Raw genomic sequence first — 21,189 nt, 5'->3', positions numbered from 1 at the left:
ACTACCAAATATACCACTATTTTCAAAAAGAATTTGATTTACAAAAGACTCCTTTACAGTAATATTATATGTGTGGATCTCACATTTTAAAAGTTGCAGGCATTCGATGTTCACTTGTTTTCTTGTATAACGTTTTTCAGTGGATTCAGATGAAACCTAACTATTGCCAGTGACTTTGCTCGCGTGGTATACGTGATAAAAGCCCTTAGCTTTCGCCTCGCAATTCTGCCCGAAGATGATAACTTTACTGTTTAATTTGAAATACATCTCTAAAAATTGTATAAATGACTTAGCGACTTAGCAAAAACATATAAATTTTAACACTCTACATGCACCTAAATGAGCATTTCAAAATTATTGTGTCCTTAATTCTATAGTACACCATTGACTACATTATCAGGACGAACTCTAATACGGCTGACAGTAAATCTTCCAATGCCAAATGCGTCCATAAAATGCAGTAAAGAATGCACTAAAAACAGTCTAGGCCGTATAGAAAGATTTTATTTTCTGTTGACAGTTGAAGTTAATAAAAACATAAGATTTAGTCGTCTCTGGCCCGAAGTCGTACAGAATACTATGAGCATTCATTTTATTAATGCTGTTTTATTACTTACAATTGTAATGTAATTTCGATTTAAATTTAAGTTTTCTCCAACCAAACCTTGTAGTTAAGTATCATGTACTCACATGAAAAATTTACATATATTTTTTTTTATTGCAAAAATAACATTACCTCACAATTACACAGTGTGACTCTTGTAGGCCCAGGATGATGATATTTCATAGCTTGCAATGTCTAACCTTCGAGTGAACTATTTTGAACTATTAAAACAATTATAAATGATAGCTCTTAGTATAGAAGTACAATACTAATATTACATTGTTGAATGTAATACCTTATTTTCTTATATATATATTTTTTGTGCGAATTTTAGTATTTTCAAACAAGAAATTTGCAAATTTCCATCATAAAATAAAGTTGATTAATGGTTATGTAGAAAAACCAATTAAAAAGGTATTGTTCGGGACTAGCAGACCCAGATTATGCATCACAGGGGCAATTAAAAGTTCTTCACTGGACTGGTCCATTCTTGAATTAAATCTCGAGTAGAATAATGGCATTGTCCATTATCACAAACATACCCGCTTATACAAACAGTTTAAGGCCATGTTTAAAAGATTTTTTTTTTAATTTTTCTATGTAAAATGTGCATGGACACTTTAAAATTGCAGTTAATTTTTTGTTAAAAAATCATAATTCTCAAAATATTTCACTTCAAAGTTGATAATTCAGTGCTTTTGGGTACTATTCTTTTTTGATTAACTATCCATTTTTTTCCTAAAGAATTGTATTTGATGTGATCTGTACAAAATGCGCAACAAAATAACTTATTATGGAAGAGATTAATCAATTACTGAATGTTTTTTGTAATCATTAGTGTTGCTTGAATTAGACTTCATTATTTTGATAAAAAGCACCATTAATCTCTTAATGGAAGAATTTCAGATTTTGCTAATTGCTAGTTTGAAACTTAATCTGTAAAATAAAATAAATTTTGATGTTTTAAGTAATTTGCACCACTAAAAATATATCCACTTTTGCAACACTATTTTTGTGCTGTCTGACCTTGAAGATTAGTCACACAAAATAAAAACTTGTCAAAGTTTACGGACAAACAAGCATTTCAGAATAAGAAGAAAAATAATATCGGAAATAGGCTATTCTGTTGGTAAAAAAATATATAAAAAAAGATTACAAGGCTTTCATAAATTAATATTCTGAAATGATTTCGTAAACATATACTTACTCAGTTAAAATATAGGCCTAATGTCACAACTACTTAACCAATAAAACTTAAACAGCAAACATGAATCGCTCTCACTATTCCGTATTCACATTTGTGATTGTTTTGAACTATTCTTCATGGCAATTGTTTTTCTGTACATATATATGTTAAAATACTCTTCTAATGGTTTTCACAGCACATTCTAAAAACATAATGCTGGAATCACAATACCCTGTAACATCCCCAACATGACAAAAACAACACCACAGCCATTAAGAAGTAAGGTAGTTAGTGAAGTCAGCCCACGAAAAGTGAACCCCGTCAACTCATCAAAAACATAATGTGGGTATTATCAAAGATGTAGTAACGTAAACATTTTTTTTTGTGAAATAATTAATGCATAAGTTTAGTTTATCGTTCTTTTGATAGACATGATGTAAAATAAACTCAATTGAATTGCCACCTCAGTACTATAGATGACTATACATCTGTGATGATAATCTGTCGTGGAATTTCAAACATATGATATAAATCATGCAATATTTTACTTACTTAACCGTCGGTTGTCAGGTAATTGTGATTTTCGGTCACTAGATTGCATTTAATTTCAAGTAGTGACCTGGAGTTAAAACATCAAATAGAATCACAAGAATTTGTATGCTACTTATTTATACAAATTATTTCTAATATAATATACATAATTTAATCATGTCATTAGAGTATTATGACTCTATGGTCGCGTTTTAACTTATGATAGTTTTACATTATAGCACTTTTCCGTTGCCCCCCGGCGGAATTCTTCGATTATGGTAGTCTTCCAGTATCGCAGTCTTTCATTATGGTAGTCTTACAGTATGGCAGTCTTACAGTATGGCAGTCTTCCAGTATGGCAGTCTTCCGTCGACCCCCGTCAAAACAGGAGGAAATGTGCCATAATGGAAAACTACCATATCTATATTTTTACAGATTGTGGCTACAAGAACACAGTGCTGCTTCCTATAACCCATTTTTGGGAACATTTGTTTCTATTAGTGCGCGATCGGTTGAGTTGATTTATGACTGGAACTACACAAAGTCACCATCAGAAGCGCTATCTGTAACTTTTTAAGTTAACCTAAGAAACAACTAGGGGGTTTACAGCGCTACCTAGCGATGTATTCTTCACACTACTTCTAGAAAAAAAGCAGCTGTACTCATTCCATGGCGTGTACAAGAAAATATGGCATAATTCCGCTTATTCCTTTAAAATTATGGCAGTTTTCCGTTATGGTACTTTTCCGCCTTTTTTCGAAGAGGCCAGGCGGAATACTGTCATTATGGTAGTTTTCCAGTATGGTAGTCTTCCTTCGCCCCCTATGGAGCACAGATCGCTAACTACAGAGCACAGATCGTAAGACATTTGACCCGCACTATACACCATGCTCTTAAACAAGTACATTTTTGAAGTAGCTTGGCTTCTGGGTTGTAGCCGCGTCCAAGGCGAATATATAACCGACGTTTCGGTCAATATTAAATTCGCCATAAACAGGTTAGAGTTACCTACTGAGGTCTGGTTGACCAAACAGCCCAGCCAATCAGAAGAGAAGAGGCTACTGATTTACCAGCACCCCCAAGTCAATCACAGAAGCCCAGCTCTGATTGGCCAAAGAAACATGCTAACCAGACGAAAGGAAGGCTGTGATTGGCCCATAGCTGCAGCCAATCGGGAAACACTCCTCTCAGGCGAGAGTATTAAAGGCAGAAACTCAGTAGGTAACTCTACCCTGATTATGGCGACTGAAATGTCCACCGAAACGTGGATGATATATTCGCCTTGGGCGCGGCTAAAACCCAGAAGCCAAGCTACTTTATAGACAATGGCCGGAAGCGAAAGCTTGCGATCTTTATTAAGTAGATTTTTGTTTTGTGAAGTTTTCCACTGAAAGCATTGTTTCAACTAAGAGAAAATTATTTTTGATAAAGTTTGACATTGGCTACAAAATTATCGTGTGAGACTGCTGAGATAAGATAAATAACTGGATGTTCTCGTCATACATATTTTATATATGTTGGCAGGAGTTCAGCAACACGATATCTGTAGGGGGAAAAAATACACAGAAAAAATTTCAGTACTTTTACAAAAATTCCCTTTAGAAAACAAGTTGCACAATACAAGTCTTTGGTTATTTTTACATGTATGAAATACGTTTTTCAAGACAATACTGAGTATTTCTTACGAAAATTTAAGCATAATTATATATTAATTGAGGTTTCATAGGAAAACCATCCAGGGAATGGTTTGCAAATAACTTTAGCTATTGGAGGTACTGGTACCACTGAAAGCATAAATTCCCGGGTAATAATCCGAACCCATTATTATTTCGAACACTATTTTGTATTGATAAAGTTTATTTCACGTAAATGTACAAAATTTACAAATATCTGTAATATTACATGAATAGTTCTGATCCTTAAAAAAAAAAAAATACAAGGTAGTAATTTTTGCATACACCACCCCTACCCCTCCAAATGAGCATATTTTCGGGAAACAATATTTTGGGGGGAGGGGAGGTTTCTGTTGTAAAAATATACTTAAAAATCATCAATTACTATGTTAAATAGTTTGTGACTAGTTATCAGAATCTATTAAATATGTAGTGCATTTCCATGCATATTTTTACAATTGCTTATAATATGTGCTTGTTTTCTACGTTCTCATCTCGTGATACCTAGTTGGTTATGGAGGTGGGGTGGTGGAATACCAAAGCATAATGATAACTGACTTTCCTAGAGTTTTCTTGTGGAATAATTGTGAAAAATATAATTAGAAACTTTTATAATTCGTACTTTCAAACAAAAAATGTCCAACGACAATGCTAACTCTTACCTTGGGTATAATTAAACTGTACAACGATTTGAATAAAAATTCCTACTTTCGTTTTTAAGTTCCAAATCCACATAGGTTGTGGAGCTACTTGAAACTAAATCACAATTATCAAGGAAAAGTAGTGATAGACAAAACTAGTTTAAGATTAATCTTTTTTAAAAATACAAGGAAATTAGCTTTTTTTTTGCTTTATAAGTTGCATTGAGTTAATAACATCTTATTCAACGACTGTGTTCAGAATTCTAAATCAAAGTTTTCATAAAACCTTATGAATATTTATTTATCATGCAAGGTTTTAGTATTTAATTGGATTCTTGATAGAAGTTTCGCTCTAAAAGTGGTGTATGCGTGGTTAAAATTACTTCCTGTAAAATTATTGGCATCTTGCTTGAAGCTTATTTAATAAGTTAGTTAAAATGTTTTAATTTTGTAGCATCTTAATTCGAACGAGAGAGATAAAATAAAATAATATTGACTTTTGTTGTGATATTTTGCAAAGACTTGTTGCCAAATTTCAGAAGTGTTGTAGGTTTGTATTGAAATAAAACATGAATATTATCATAACATATTAAGAAAACCAGCATTAAAATGATTACGATTAAAGTTTAATTTATTTCACGCACACAAAAAAAAATTCTTCACTCTGGTTATTTATTCCAGTTCAATAAAACTTTTTCAGAACAAGAAGAAAAGTTGGGAGTGTTTAATTTTTTTTTCGTAACAACAGTCAGCCACTTACTTAAGATAACTTATATCTCTATATCTTTGCAGCTTGGTGTTACGACATGCAGGGACTGGCCATATTGCTTCAGGTTGAAAATTATAGATCGCCCTCTCCACAGAGGTAGCTTGGTTTTTATCTGTGGGAGGGGGGGGGGGGCGCTCTCGAGTAGATAAGCGGCCAGGGGGTGGGGCTGGTCACCTTGAAAACCAAAAAAATGAGCACTTGTCGCTAGTGTATATAAGCTGGCGGGTTTATCTCCCCCGATGTCTTCAGGAGGTGCATAGATACACACACGTGACCATGCGGTGTCTCCTGCCGGCAGCCATCTGGCTGCTGTCTTGCGCAGCCCTGCAAGGTAAGAGGGACACTAACGCCTTTGAATATATATATACTGTATAGAAGTCGCGGGTGGATAGGATTTACTCTACGTTTTTCAGGAGCGTATGATAAGCAGCTTGGGAACTTCACCGCTGCAGTGCGCTGCCGTAACGTCCTGTATCGTCTTAGGTTGTTATTTACACGTTAGAGCGCAGCACTGACGCCCGCTGTCATTCCCCGCACCCCCCACCCATCATTCACTGCAGCTCAAGGTCGTTCAACGGGAGGGGGAAGGGGTGTTTGAAGAGTTCGACACTTGTCCACTAGGGACCACCACATGTCGATGCCCTAGAGATGGTGGCGATTGCGGCGGTGAATTAACCAACTACCTCAAACCGTATTAGAAATTTTAACCTGGGCTGGCGACTTCTATACAGTATATATATTCAAAGCTAACGCTGAATTCACAATAGCTTGGTTGGCGATGCGACAGCAAAATATCGCGTTGTTGTGAACGTACCGTTCTTAAATGCGTGACGACCGAAAATAAATGATTGTTATACTATACTTTTCTTGCCGTTACATGTTGGCTGTGGCGATCTCATGGTGACGATAAGTGCATCGTTCGGTAGTACGGCACGCGATTCCGAGATGGCCACCGTGACGTCAGAATCCAATATGGTTACCTTGACATCGGGATTCCAAAATGGTGGTCTTGTCATCAGTTCCAATATGGTGGCTGCGAAGTCAAAATCCAAAATGGTTACCGTGACGTTACAATACAAAATGGTGGCCTTGTCATCAGCTCCAATATTGTGTCCGCGAAGTGAGAATCCAAAATGGCGGCCGTGACGCATTACAATCCAAGATGGTGGTTGAGATGTTACAATCCAATATTGTGGCCACGAAGTCAGTATCCAAAATGGCAGCCATTACATTACAATCCCAGTTGGTGGCCGTGATGTCAGAATCCAATATGGCGGCCGTCAATCCCAATCCACACTCAGAATTCCTGCCGCATAATGCCCTGTTATACACTACTCTGATAAATCTTCGTGATAGCGACATTATTCTGGAATACATTTTAAGAACTTAAACAATCATAAAAAAATAAATGTTTGAAACTTAAAAAATTTGTAATAATCCTGGAATACAAACATCGATAAACCAATATTTTCCATGCTCATATCCACCGTGCTGCAAAATATTTTTCTGTGCCTAAAGTTATGAACACAAAATATTATTAAGTTATAATAGTTGTGAGTATTAAATAAAAAATTAGTATAGCTTCTAAGGCGCGTACTTAAGTACACGCAAGAGAAGAATGTGGATCGTGACAAACTGGAATGAGCACAATCTGGGATAACACGGGTGTAATAATAAAAATAAAATAAAAATGTCCCGGTTTTCATTTGGCCCAGTGCTCTCACTTTTCGCGGTAAAATTATCTCAGATTTTCTTTTGTGTAAATACTTTTAAGTCACGTCATTATCCGCTTATTCAGTAAATTCCATCATTGAAGCTAAATTTATCAAGGCTTTCGACAGTTGTTAAATAATATTCCATGTCCTTATGCAAATGTTTCAACAGTCTTTGCTGGAAATGGCAATTTATGTCGGCTCGGATAAAACTGAACCTCAGTTAATTGAAGCTCGGTTAAGATGTAATCTTAAATTTTCCATCTTTTCGCTATAAGCTATAACTCTAAATTTGAACAATTCATCCCAATTTTTGGCATGCCAAGGTATAAATCATATCTCCGAGACCTTCTGTACATTGTTGCAACCACATATTTACCAACAGGCTCTAGTCTGTAAGCGCCAAGAAGAAGTAACTTACTATTTCACGAGGACTACAACTACCATGATAATCGCACCAGTTCAGAAGTGTTGACTTCAACAAGTAGCCATTGCTAAATACTATGCCCTGTAATATCCCAAAAATATTAATCCCGGAAGATTTTTTTATTTTTTTGCAGATGGTACCAAGATATTTGAAAATTGCAATATGGAGAGGCCCAATCCCCCTTAAAGGCCCCGCCTCACCAGGGGGTGCATCTGTGTCAGTGAGACGGGTTGATAAGCGCGACGCTCGCTGGTGTTTATAGGACGGTAGCGCCTCTAAGCTCAGTCTTCTCGTCGTGCATAGGACCACTATGAAATTTGAGCGGTTGGCCATTATATGGTGGAGAAATAAAGATAAAGGTGTAACGCCTTTCAAGAATCTGCACCGGTCGTCTTATGCCTAAAATGTAGTCTGAAAACATGCCTTTTTTTAGCCATTTTTAACTCTCCTAAAAATACAGTTTAAAAACTTAATACGAAAACCATACCACTTACCGGCTCACCACGAATTCATAATTTTTCTTTTTTCGTTAACAGGCCCCACTCGGATGTCTTGAGTAGTGTTCCGATCGCGTTGTTTATCGTGAAGATCTGCGCACCGTGTGTGTGCCCGGGTGGGCGGGGGCCTTAATAACAATTCTAGGGATGGAGTGGGGAGTCGAGACTGTGGTTCTGACCGCTGGTGTTAAACCCTCCCGAACTACAGTTGCAGGTGTCTACGACTACAAGTCCGTCCTGCAGAAGTCTCTGCTGTTCTACGAGGCGCAGCGGTCGGGCAAGCTGCCGTCCAACCAGAAGGTCAAGTGGCGACACGACTCCGCCCTCCACGACAAGGGCAACAGCGGCGAGGACCTCACCGGGGGATACTACGATGGTACGTCTTCCACAACGTCTCCGTCCAGGTCACACACATGCCCTCCTGACGTTTTCATGTCTCAATCCTCACCCGAGATGTCGTTCAGTCTTCGCCAGAGACATGTAACATCTAACCTCGGTAACGTGCAAACTCGTGTGTTCTCATGTTGCAAATAGACTTATAATAAGAAACTCGGACACGAAATATAACATAGAACTCTTTAAAGTAATGCAGAGCGTGATAACTATACACATGTTGAGTTTTTAACTAGCAGTTCTTGATGCGAATCACGCATAGTATCCGCACCCGCAGAAACACTTATGTTACTCGAAATGGCTGCATGCATATTAGTACTATAAACTCTCAATGGGTGGTCTAGTTGTAGAAATAATCGGATGCCATCCATTTCTGATAAACGCATCCTTTCCATGGTGGCAAAGTGATGCATGGGTGTGAGAGGTTATGGATGCACCCATATATGTATGAGGCCCGTTCTACAAACGGAGAAGACGGATCTTCTGGAACACTTCTCTATCGCTTATCTTCTGCTTCCACAATGTATGGTAACATAGGAAATAGCAACCAGTGAGATTGAATTTCAAGTTCATGAAATAGTAATTTAATTAAAAATATATATTATGCTTTGAGATTCTAGCACACTCAGAATTTACATGTATATTAAAAATAAAACCAGCTATTCTTATAATTCTTATAATTGAAACAACTTTGAATGTATTTAGAACTTAAACAAACATGGCTACCACCACAGCCAAGTAATCATCTTCTTTTGGTCGCACGGGAGCAACGTAAACAGATGAGCTCAGCATTGCCGAGCTAATCCATACGGACCCGTATCTGTGTGCGTGTGTCATTGTAGAACGGGCCATGGGAAACTAGCTAATAGTTGCATGGAACAGCACAGTGATTATAAGCCTGTCTCTTGTCTGCGCAGCTGGTGACTACGTGAAGTTTGGCTTCCCGATGGCGTTCTCGGCCACCGTCCTGGCCTGGACCGTGGTGGATCACGCCGCTGCCTACCAGAAAGCAGGTCAGTGCCAAGCCAAGGACACAGTCAGGGAGGTATAGGGTCAGGAAGGTATATGGTCAGGAAGGTATAGGGTCAGTGAGTTATAGGGTCAGGAAGGTATAAGGACAGGAAGGTATAGGGTTAGGAAGGTATATGGTCAGGAAGGTATAGGGTGAGGAAGCCAGATACACATTTTTTTTCAATGATAAAGCAACTCACTGACCAGTTTAAGGGGCTCACAAAACACCCTTAGTCATTTTTCCATGTGTGAGGTCATGACCGAGCGTTTAACTGAAGTGATTTCGCAGTTCTGTCTCGGGTCAACTGACAGTTCCCTCAGTTGGCTGTTCATATTCATCAGCTGCATTGAAAATTTCACAGTGGAATGAAGAGAATGAAGGGAAATGAATGAAGGGAATGAAAGGAGGGGAATGAAGGAAAAGGAATGAAGAGAAGAGAAAAAAGAGAAGCGAAAAAAGGAAGAGAAAAAAGAGGAGGGAGTAAAGAGAAGGGGAAAAGAGGTTAGAATAAAAGGGAAGGAAAAATGGGAAAGGAATGAAGGGAAGGGAATGAAAGTAAGAGAATGATTGGGAAGGAAATAAAATGAAGGGAATAAATGGGAAGGGAATGAAGGGAGTAAATGAAGGGAAGGGAATAAGGGGAAGCATTATGAAGGGCTCACACAAACGTACACACACACACACACTCTCTCTGCGATGTATCGGCATAATGGTTCTACTTTCTGTGTCTCTACTCAAACTGCCCAAAATCCGAGTGTATATAACCTAATATTCTTCCCTTATTGCCTCGCAATTCTCTGAGAATTCAGATCATAGAAGCTCTAGATAATTATAGCACATTCTAACTATTCTGCATTATAGTCCAAATAATTGATGTATAGAAGAGGCTTCAGCTTTTATTCTTCTTCCTGCTAAACTCTCGACCTTTTTTTATGAATGTTTACCATTTTATTGTACACAGCAGTGCCCTATTTATAACTCGATGACGACACAGCATTTTGTTTCACCTACACTACTCGCAGGTAAGGCTATTTATACTTTTCATCACATCCATAAATGTTTGTAGAGGACATAAACTAACACAAGGTGTGTGTCTCGTGACCTTACACACGGTCACAACTTAAAGAATTGAGGATGTGTTAAAAAAAATTTTTTTTCTCCCCAAAAAATTTTAGGTGTGTTGGCTGAAGCACGAGAGGTGGTCAAATGGGCCACCGACTACTTCCTCAAGTGCCACGTGAGCGAGTTCGTGTTCTACGGCCAAGTGGGGATAGGCCAGACCGACCACAACTACTGGACGCAGCCCGAGGACATGACGGAGGCTCGCCCAGCTTACAAGATAACGGCTTCTGCTCCAGGTTTGTGGACGATGCCCCAAAAGCGTGCACAGAATTTCATTTCTGAGGGCGTGGGGATAGAATCTCTTTGCCTGCTCTTCTTTCTTTTGGTTGGTGGGAACAAACGATTCTGTAGTATTTCTTAGGATTTCGAAAAGGAGGGGAGGATATCACCTCCAACCCCTCTCCCTTTCCACGTACGCCTCTTGTTCCCCATGGTGTGTGGCTTGGAAATCCTGTGAGGATGGTAATGAAAATCCAAATTTCATCAAAAGACACAGTAAGCCACGAAGGTCGTGTAGATTACCACAGAAAGTAGTCACACATAACAAACCCAATATGTTTAGCTTAACTCTGACCATCGATGACATTGTGACCATAATTTTTAAGCATGAAATATTAAGTTCCACAATTTTTTTCCTTTTAACATCGTCGACTGTGTTAGGGCGCCAAAAATTTTAATGCTGAATTTAATATGAACAATAATTGAGGGTATGAACAGTTTCTGTAGAAGTTATATTTCGTTAATTTATTATTTTGTAATTGCCACAGCAATTCTAATATTTGGGAACATTAAGGACACAAAATTTTAAAGAGAAAATTTGATGTAGATAGTCACTGAACATTTAAACGAAAATTTAAATGCTTTGAAACAGTAAAAATAAATATTTTAGTTATCGGTGAATCAAAAATGGTCATTTTTTAAATTTGCAAAATTTGTTTATTCAACAAACACATAAATGTGTGCGGTGGTGATGATCGTTATGATTAATGTCCCTCTCGCGATGGTTTCTCGCCTCAGGGTCTGACCTCGCTGCCGAGACCGCCGCTGCCTTGGCCGCTGCGTACATGGTCTTCAAGGGCGTCGATGCCAACTACGCCAGGAAACTGCTCGTTCACTCCGAGCAGCTCATGAAGTTCGCCAACACGTACAAGGGCAAATACTCCGACTCCATCGCCGATGCCAAGAACTTCTACGCGTGAGCCACTTTGACCAAATATCTTGACTTAGATCTTGATTGTAAACTTCCGTGGCTAGAGTTTACAACCACTTCTTGGCGTTTGGGTCGAGACGAAGTTCGAGCAAATGATGATGAGCCCAAAATTTTAAGCTTTCCATATTGTAGCCGTATTCATGGAGAGGTCATTCACCGGATCACGGGCTTAATGGGTTTTCTGAGGAGTCTCAGAGATGTTATAGGTTCGGTTAGGTGCCCACAGTGCTGTTGAGAGGTGGGGCGGGAACTTAGCCAGTGAATTTATATTGGTTACTGAATCAGTTAGGGGTTGAGGGGGTGCCGATGCTGGAATGAGTTCCCTTAGTCTCTCGACTTAGCCCTTCCCCGATGCCCCTGGGCTACGCTGAAGCGGCAAATCCATTTCCCTAGCCTATTGGAGCCATGCCACAGACGATCCAGCATCTCAAGAGCCCGCAAGAGGCGTGTAATAAACCTACAGAACGCAAGTTCTGACGACTGTGTAGCCATCCTCAAGGGTGGTTAACAAGTGAAGGCCTGGTTTCTGACATGATACTTTCTTATAGGGCCATTCACAGCATAGATATAAATCATCACTAATGATGACCATTATTGTATGGGAAGAAGATAGTTGCTGGTACATAAATGGATAAACTGAGCTTCTACTCAGCAGAATCCTGATTGGCCAGACCATTATCGATTTAAGACCACTATCAGGGTCTCGACTGTGATTGATACGACATACATACTTTGTCAGAACACCAGGCCTTCAGTTTTTCATCGCTCTTGAAAATGGGCAAGCCAAAATGTTGATCAATCATTATTTTATAGGATGTGGTGTTAACCCAACAGCCAAGAATTATTTCAAAATACTTTGGCAGCAAAAGCCATACATGAAGTAAATTAATGTTTATATATGTTGAGACTGTTTATTTAACACAATTAAATTATATTAGTGTGACAAAATACTGTAAATTCTTCTCGCTCCTATAGTTGGTAAAATTTTGTTCAACAGTACACAAAGTAGCTATTTTCACTCGAAAGAAAGACATTCTACAGTTCAACATCAACATTCTTGTTGATACAGCCAAGTGTGGCATAATTTTCTCTTATCTGTAGCAAATAAAGAAAGACAATGCAAACACGGTCATCATGTTTTGGAGTCATAAAAAAAACCAGTTTTGCAAATACCCGACATAAGGAATTGGATTTTGGCACTCGGTTGATGAATGCTTGTCAGTGTCTTAGGATCGTCTAAAGCCGCTATCAACAAAATAAAAATCGATAATCGTTCTTGGTTTAGAGTAAAAGAAATGCGCGCTAGTTTCAAGTTCAGCTGGTGGGTAAAATAAAACCAGGCAGTAATGAATCAGAAACCCATTAATTCTTTACTTTTAGTAATTGTTCACACAAAATGGCTGTTGGAGTACAATATTGCGACGATGTTGACTGTCTACACTTGATGATGATTAAATAAATATTAGTTGGAATTAACATAATCGGAAACGACTTCTGGGAAGTAAAATCATTTAAAGCTGTTTCCACAATGCAAGCATTACACTTAGCCGAATGTTCTGAGTGTCCTGCAGGCATGCTGTGGACCTTCAGATGGGCCATAAGGCAGTTTCAAGCAGTGTCCATGCAGTAATGCCAACCTCGTTCATTTCCTGGTCGAAAGCGGTGGAAATCCTGACTTGCAGATCCAGCGGCTACGTCGACGAGCTTGCCTGGGGCGCAGCCTGGCTGTACAGGGCCACCAACAACAAGGAGTACTTGAACATCGTGAACGAGTACTACAGCAGCATCATGTACCAGGACGGGTTCGGGTGGGACAGCAAGAAGTCGGGGGTCGACGTAAGTAGTCCCCCGCCGAGGGTCACCTGGTTCAACGGGGACCACGTGGGTGTATATTCCGAGGTTCCATTAACCCCCTTCTTCTTGAACTAAAAAGCCCTTCTCTGTGGCTGTCATAAATTTCTTTGAAATATTTAATTTGTTGGAAAATATAATTTTCCTCAAATGGAAACTGTACCGACATCAGCAATCAGTTCAAATTCAATTTACGGGAATATCCTGTACTAAAGAAATATTTTACTATTCTACTCTGTACAGTCACCGATCAATAATTGCGAAAATATATGCTCAGCTGATCCGTTTACCTAGAAAACATCACATATATGTAATTAGGAAACCTGCAGGCATCTTCTGAAGAGATGTCTTATGTTGTGGTTAAAGCCTGCTAAAAAAACAACAACCTTGTGCTAGAGTTTCAGCGGACTCTTCCCTTATTTCAAAAATCCTACAACTCTGCGCTCTTGAACATCAAGCGAGCTGGTATCCATAGTTAGATGGAAAATTTCATGTAGATACAGAGAAAATACCTTTTGTTCTCTAAAAAAAAAATATTGGATAATCTGTTCACTTGAATATTTTTTTGGCTCATCTCAAACGAAAGTCTGCCGACTTGTGGTATGGGCAGATATTTTCACTGCTGGGAAAGACGACGTGATTTTTTGTTCTGTGACCACCAGGCCGTCATGTACAAGGTTACCAAGGATGCAAAGTACAAGCAGCGGCTGGTAGCGTACTGCGACTACAACTTCAACCAGGCCAAGAAGACGCCAAAAGGTCTCATCTTCCTCGGCGACTGGGGTTCCCTCCGCAATGCTGCCAACGCCCTGTTCATCTGCTCGGAGGTAAGTTTTTTTTTTGCAACAATATCCAAGTAACGTTCTTTAAATGATTCGTGCAATGGAGAACCTTGATGTAATGCAGCTTTTTGGACATACGTCATTGCAGTTTTGCACTGTTTGTCATGGAAAAATTCCGAAAATAAAAAATAAAAAAAACAACATAAAGATAAAAATTCACAAAAAATCACACCGAATCATCTGATGACGGACAAACGGAACCAAAGATGAGACCAGACAAGTATTATGGACAACACAACGACGACAGCACGGACAAAAAATGTTTTGCATATAAATATCATACAGCACACGAATTCCGTTGAAGGGACTTAGTCATGGAAAAATTAATATAACAACACAGGCGAACACAGTGGGATAACAACGCCGAGACAGATTAAATGCAGGCCGACAACAAACTTGGACAAATTTTTCCATGACAAACAGTGCAAAACTACAATGGTGTATGTATCTCCAAAAAGCTGCATTTAATCAATATCCAAGGTATACATATAAAAAGTATCAGTAGATAAAATTCATGGCTGTATTAGTTTATGGAATGGGTATCTGTTTTTGGGACCCTAGAGTTCACAGGGACCAACATTTCCGGATTTCTCCGAAGTTTACCGATCTCTAGTGGGGAAAAAAAATCACCATAACTATTATTTATTACACTTACCGTACGTAACCTAACATTTTACTCTGATGTTCTTTAACACATATGAACTGTAGGCTAACCATCTGTTCTGAATTTAAAAGTCAACTGGTTATCGATTGGATAGCAAAAACAAATAGTAGCTGTATAAAGAATAATTTGCTAGAAGTTTTTTTAATAGCTTTAAAGGAACTTGTGGGGAGAATCCAAAAAATGCCTTAGTGACAAGGTAACTACACATCAACAATGAATTAGAGTTTAACTTCATTATAACCAAAAATGATTTTGCTATCTAGAGGAGGTGTGGAGGTTCTCGTTTTGACTTCAAGTATTAACTTGCGAAGACTGTACACAGCAACTCTCTTACATCTTACTACCATCGCAGGGACGTGGTCGGTGGGGGTGGGGGTGGTTCATTGGCCCTTCCCTTCCAGGATTTAAAAGAATAAAAAAACTTTGCGTTTCCTAATAAGATAAAATAAAATGAAACGTTTTTGATATTGTCAAGTGGTATGAAATCTTATCAAACCATGGTACCCCCTTCCAAAAACACCAGAAAAATCGCGGTTTTTTAACTACAAGCCATTGGACAAATGGTTTGAAACTGCTAATATGCATTTTGGATCCGATCCTGGTGCTGAAAAATCATGTATATTTCTCCAGTTCTCTACCAACCTCGAAATATTGTTCAGTGGTGGACACGAGAATTTATATCGGGAAGGGGTTTAAGAAAATAAATAAATAAAATTTTCTGTATTCAGAAATATACATAAACAACAGGATGTTTAGACAGTTACATTAACATTCTCAACATGCTTCACTGCATTTGTGGTTGGTGAATTCAGGTGTTGGAACAGCTCATCTTAAATTATACATAATAACATACTATTATATTTATTTTCATAACTTCTGGCAAAAGGATATGTCCCCCCTACCCCCTCCTTACATCAGCCACTGATAATGTAGTCTCTGAACAACCCAAGAAACAAATTGAAAACCAAATATGTGTTAGTTCGAATATTGTCAATAAACTTTCAACAGCCGGTTACTAAACATTTTTTTCTTCTAAAATGTAAAAATTGTTCTATTTGTGATATGCTTTTGTTTACAGGCCGCTAATGACGGAATTAACACTGCCTCCTACCGAGCGACAGTGAAGAAACAGATCGGCTACTTCTTGGGAGACACCGGCTTCAGTTACGTCGTTGGCTACGGCAGCAAATATCCCAAATACGCTCACCACCGTTCCAGGTAAACACCTTTTCGATTAACACCTCTCTATCTATGGATAGTCTTTCTTGAAAAACCTAGCCAAAAACTAAATCCTTTCCGGGAATTAAAATTAACTGAAAAGTACCACCATATTTGTTACAATAATTTTTATGCCATGAAAATTTTTGTTAATGTTAAATTTTGAAAAGTGGTTTTTGCAAGGTCCGATCACACAATCAGAGGATTTACAAAGTATGTATCACATTAGTTTCGGTGGTTTCTTATGAGTAGTATTAGCAATAGACTTGTAATTTTCTTCCTATCTGAGTAAACCCAGCATTAAAAAAAACTTTAACCATTTTGGGGTATCTTCTGGTGCCTGGACCAATTGGCTGAACGTCGCGTGATGATTGACGGATGAGATGGTTCACTCAGTGTTGACGACTCGTGTGTCTTTTGTTCCACTTGGAGTCACTTTCTTGTGCCGGGACCAATGTTTTTTTTGTCCCCTCCTCCCGGGTACATCAACTTTTCGGGTCCTGATCTGATGTTTCAAACCACAGTTCTGGTAAACTGAACACCAAGATGTAGCACCTCCAATGATTGTTGGGGGAGGAGAGACAGTGCGCAAGCCACAATTCTGGTAAACTAAACACCAGGTTTTAGCACCTGCAGTGATTGACTGATGGTCGTTGGGGGAAGAGAGACAGTGCGCAAGCGTCAATTCTGGTAAACTAAACGCCAGGATGTGATTGGCTGATGGTTGTTAGGGGAGGAGAGACAGTGCGCAAGCCACAATTCTGGTAAACTAAACGCCAGGATGTGATTGGCTGACGGTTGTTGCGGGAGAGGAGACACAGTGCGCATGCCCGTGACTTGTCGCCAGCTCGTGCCCCGACCACCCGGCGGCGTGCGGCTGGGACTTCTTCAACAGCAACACCCCCAACCACCACGTGCTGGAGGGCGCGCTGGTCGGAGGCCCCAGCTCGGACGACTCGTACACGGACACGCGCAAGGACGCCCAGCACAACGAGGTCGCCTGCGACTACAACGCCGCCTTCCAGGGCGTCATAGCCAACCTCGTGGAGCACAGCTAGAGGGACCCACAACTACCTTCACAACCACTTCTTTTACCTTCCGACCTTGCGAACAAACTAGGAAAAATAAATAAAGGTTTATAAGCGCAATTGTTTCTTTCTTTTCAGTTCTTCCCTTACCATAAAGTCCAATTTTGTTTTGTTATCACTTTGAGCTTACTAACATCATCATCAGAAAACTCAGGAACTTTGTTACCTTATTTATTTTCGTTGAAAAATCATATGTATGCCTCTACACTACCGTTGAAATGGGAGAGAATGTTGAGTACCACATACCATTGACTTGATCCGAATGTTAACAATTCATGTACACACTCATAAATGTGCAAATGTTTTCAAAAATTCGTGGTAATCAGTAAAACTGATGACGTGTTGGGCAACATTTGTGCAGTTGAAAGCTTCCTTGTAACCAGGAATGGAATGGGCCGTTGCTTTAGCTCCTGGGCTTTTTCTGCAAGGTAGGTTTCCCCGGTTTAAAACGCCATCAATGAAAACATCTTGCTGTAAATCTCGTGGTGCTGTAGGTTAATTTGAGCCCTCATTCATTACAAGTTGCTGTATTGCCCAAAGTGATTGGTATACTGAGAATGCCAGTCTGAAAGTCACCGTGTTTAGTTCATATACCTTTGAAACAAAGTCTTGATCAGATTACCAAAGTACACTCTGATACTTTCGGTCAAGTGCTTCAATAACTTCGTACATGTTTGCTGTGAGTGCAACTGGAGAGATTTTGGAAATTCAGGACTATGTCACAAATGTCATTTTGTATATTTTGTCATTTTACTCCACATCGAACAAGAAGAGATTGCTTTCATGACACTATAACATTAATTATTAATATTTCAGTACACTGCAACTGAAGAGAGATGTTGGAAATATGTAAACTTGTAATTTATTTTATTACTAAACACAAATACTTTTATAGAGTCTACTTATTACAGTAGAGTTAACACTATGTGATTAACTATTATAAACAATGGACGACTAGTACTATAGAGGTCCTACATATGGCATATAGTAAATAATTTTAACTATACTTACTTAAACTTTGTTCATTATTAATATATGTTTATAGTATACAACACAATAAGGGCCAAACACTATAAGACTTTATACTACATTCTATTTTAAACTATGCCTATATGCATCCATGATCATGTATATAGGCCTACATAGAGGTTATATATGCCTATATATTTATAATTACTTCTATCGCTATAGGCATATATGTAACAAACAATATTTCTTATGTGTGCTTCTAATGCACATTACAGATCGTATTCTTAGGTGCGCTATGCCTCACCATCCAAGATGGCATCTTTTTTCAATCCAAGATGGCGAAGAATTATTATTGATGCGCTCTGTGTACATAAAGGAATGATTCCTAGCAGACATCACCAAGATGGCGAGGAATATAGCACATTGCTTGTTTACACTGTGCATGTAAAGGAACGAGTTGGAGCATATGACAACAAGATGGCGTCCTCTATTTTTAAATGTGGCATCCTCTGGAAGCGATAGTTGGAATTAAAGATGGTAGTGCTCTCTGTCGACTACTTTTTGAATTTTAAGTGTGGCACCATCTGGGAGCGAGAGGTGGAATTAAAGATGTCCCATTAATTTTCTTAAATGTGGTGCCCTCTGGGAACAGGATGTAGGATTAAAGATGGCGGCATTAATTTTTTTAAATTTAAAAGTAGCTAGTATGTCCTACTATTGTCTTAAAGACATATTTTACCAAAGATGGCACCCTCTGTTTTTGAAATTTAAACATAGCTAATACTATTGCCTTAAAGACATACCTTATATTCCTTATTATTTTCTTTAATTTCCAAATGACCTCGCAGTCTAGTGGCTAAGGTCTCTGCTTACTAACCTTCAGGTACTCACGCCGCCTGGAGCGAATCCCAGCCACCGCCAGCTTTTTTTTTTGTACACAACACCTGGTTTCGAAAAAAATAATGGCGGATATCAACAAGATGGCAGCCACCAGCAGACGACAACAAGATGGTGGCCACCAGCAGACGACTTGTTTGGATACCCACATGCCATTTCAACAACACTGTCCCCTCCCCTACCCTTCTCCCCACTCAAGGGGGTGCTCTATTTAACTTAACTGATCATTAACCCTCTTCCCCCTTAGTAGCCAAGGTCCTAGGGCTCCCTCTCTCACACTGCTATGCGCCATTGCAGTTTGGGACTGTTTGTCATGGAAAAAGTCCGATAGTCAAAAAAAATAAAAAATATGAAGATAAAAAATTCACAGAAAACAAGACGGAATCAACTGATATCCGACAAACGGAACCAACGATGAAACAAAACAAGTATTACGGACAACACAACAAGGACAGCACGGGAATTTTTTTTTTTTCAACATATAAATATCAGACAGCACAAGTATTCCGTTTGAAAGAATTAGTCTTGGAAGAAAAAAATGACACAGACGAAAACAAGGGTCTAACAACGACGAGAGAGGTTAAATACAGGAAGACAACAAACCTGGACAACGCAGCAAACATACAAACACAACGATGAAGATAAACAAGTACTACGTTCAACACGATGACGATAGCACTGATGAACACTGAAGATTTATAGTGACAACAATTGCGTCGTTTCGGGAACTGGCGTCTGGCATCTGGCACAAACAGACTGAATTTTTCCATGACAAACAGTGCAAAACTGCAATGACGCATGTCCGAAAAAAAAACTGCATTACATTCAAGTGGTTTGACGAGTTTGTTTAGCCAGGTGCCTAAAACATTCCATACACTCCCAACCCTAGTTGCAGTTATAATAGTACTTTGTATACCTATCTCAAAATAACTGATTGTTCAGATGGCACTTCATGGTGATGTATTTGAGGTTTTGTGCACCACCTCAAACGAAACTGTCATTTGAATTTTCGATTATCTTTAGTTTATATATATTATTATATTTGTAGAACAAAACTTTGTATTTTTTTATTATTTTTAATACTTCCACCATGACTTATACTGTCTAAAAAACTATAACACTATTAACACTTGTTTAAAATTAGTGCACATATATTTTTTTTTGTATAAATAATACATTCAATACTAATTAAACAAAATTCTCAGGCACCTACCTCAGAATTACCACGCAAATTTTTTTCAACAATTTTCTGTTGGTGAAAGTTACACCTTGTTTATTCATCGAGAATTCGTTTTGCGTTAATGATTTAGTCGGGATGTATGTTTCCTCATTCGGAAACATTCGGAAAATTTCTTCAGGTGTGTTTTTTTTTTTTAGTGTGGTATTCGTCTAGTTGAAGGCAAGTCCTGTTAATTTCGTTCTTTCTTGTTTGGAATTCAAATAAACAAAAAGAAAAAAAAGAGTATTATTTTTATAAATGTTATCTGTTGTCAAAACAGTACACAGAAGATCACGTATCAGCTAAGTGATGGGAACTGACCTTTGCTCCTTGCGAACATACACTATCACCACCACCAGCTAGAATCACGTGGGCTTACCTGGATGCTGACATCCACTGCGGTATAAGCGGGTCCAGCAGGAGGCGCAAAGCAGTGTAACTATGCACGGGCCCTTAGGCTGGACGCACTCTGAGTCACTGGTGTCGCAGACAGGGCAGCTCATTTTCCCGTAACTCGCGCCTGGGAAGAAAATGACGAGAATTAAAAAAAAATGCAGAACAGAACAAGGCAGTACTGCACAGAAAAAAACAACTTTTCCGTACTTTTACAAAATATTCCTTTGGAAATGATTTGTAGTTCCACAAGAAATATATTGTAACTTTG

General features: G+C 38.7%; 2 protein-coding genes across 2 annotated transcripts in view; one reads left to right on the top strand and one right to left on the bottom strand.

Annotated features, from left to right (window-relative positions):
* The window catches only part of LOC134541246 (formin-J-like), a 368,731-nt gene that overhangs the window by 65,386 nt on the left and 282,156 nt on the right, over nucleotides 1-21,189 (bottom strand). The window contains exon 3 of the mRNA XM_063384519.1: nucleotides 20,905-21,045. Coding sequence (XP_063240589.1) covers nucleotides 20,905-20,918 — 14 coding nt within the window. The 5' untranslated portion in view covers nucleotides 20,919-21,045. The remainder of the gene's footprint in view (nucleotides 1-20,904; nucleotides 21,046-21,189) is intronic.
* Nucleotides 5,595-17,500, top strand: LOC134541245 (endoglucanase A-like). The gene is made up of 9 exons (XM_063384517.1): nucleotides 5,595-5,735; nucleotides 8,249-8,416; nucleotides 9,351-9,446; nucleotides 10,621-10,803; nucleotides 11,585-11,762; nucleotides 13,460-13,613; nucleotides 14,291-14,455; nucleotides 16,213-16,352; nucleotides 17,200-17,500. The coding sequence occupies exons 1-9, from the start codon at nucleotides 5,681-5,683 to the stop codon at nucleotides 17,408-17,410; spliced, it is 1,350 nt and encodes a 449-aa protein (XP_063240587.1). The 5' UTR covers nucleotides 5,595-5,680; the 3' UTR covers nucleotides 17,411-17,500.

The sequence above is a fragment of the Bacillus rossius genome, chromosome 18, assembly GCF_032445375.1.
Source record: "Bacillus rossius redtenbacheri isolate Brsri chromosome 18, Brsri_v3, whole genome shotgun sequence".
Classification (NCBI taxonomy): Eukaryota; Metazoa; Arthropoda; class Insecta; order Phasmatodea; family Bacillidae; genus Bacillus; species Bacillus rossius.
The sequence above is the reverse complement of the archived record's forward strand: the minus strand, read 5'-3'. Positions and strand labels throughout refer to the sequence as shown.

Bases quoted from the DNA above. Each gene is read 5' to 3' on its own strand.
- LOC134541245 (XM_063384517.1), top strand. From the start codon at position 5,681: ATGCGGTGTCTCCTGCCGGCAGCCATCTGGCTGCTGTCTTGCGCAGCC. The intron at 9,447-10,620 runs GTCAGTGCCAAG...AAAAAATTTTAG, and splicing joins CGCTGCCTACCAGAAAGCAG to GTGTGTTGGCTGAAGCACGA. The intron at 11,763-13,459 runs GTGAGCCACTTT...CCTGACTTGCAG, and splicing joins GATGCCAAGAACTTCTACGC to ATCCAGCGGCTACGTCGACG.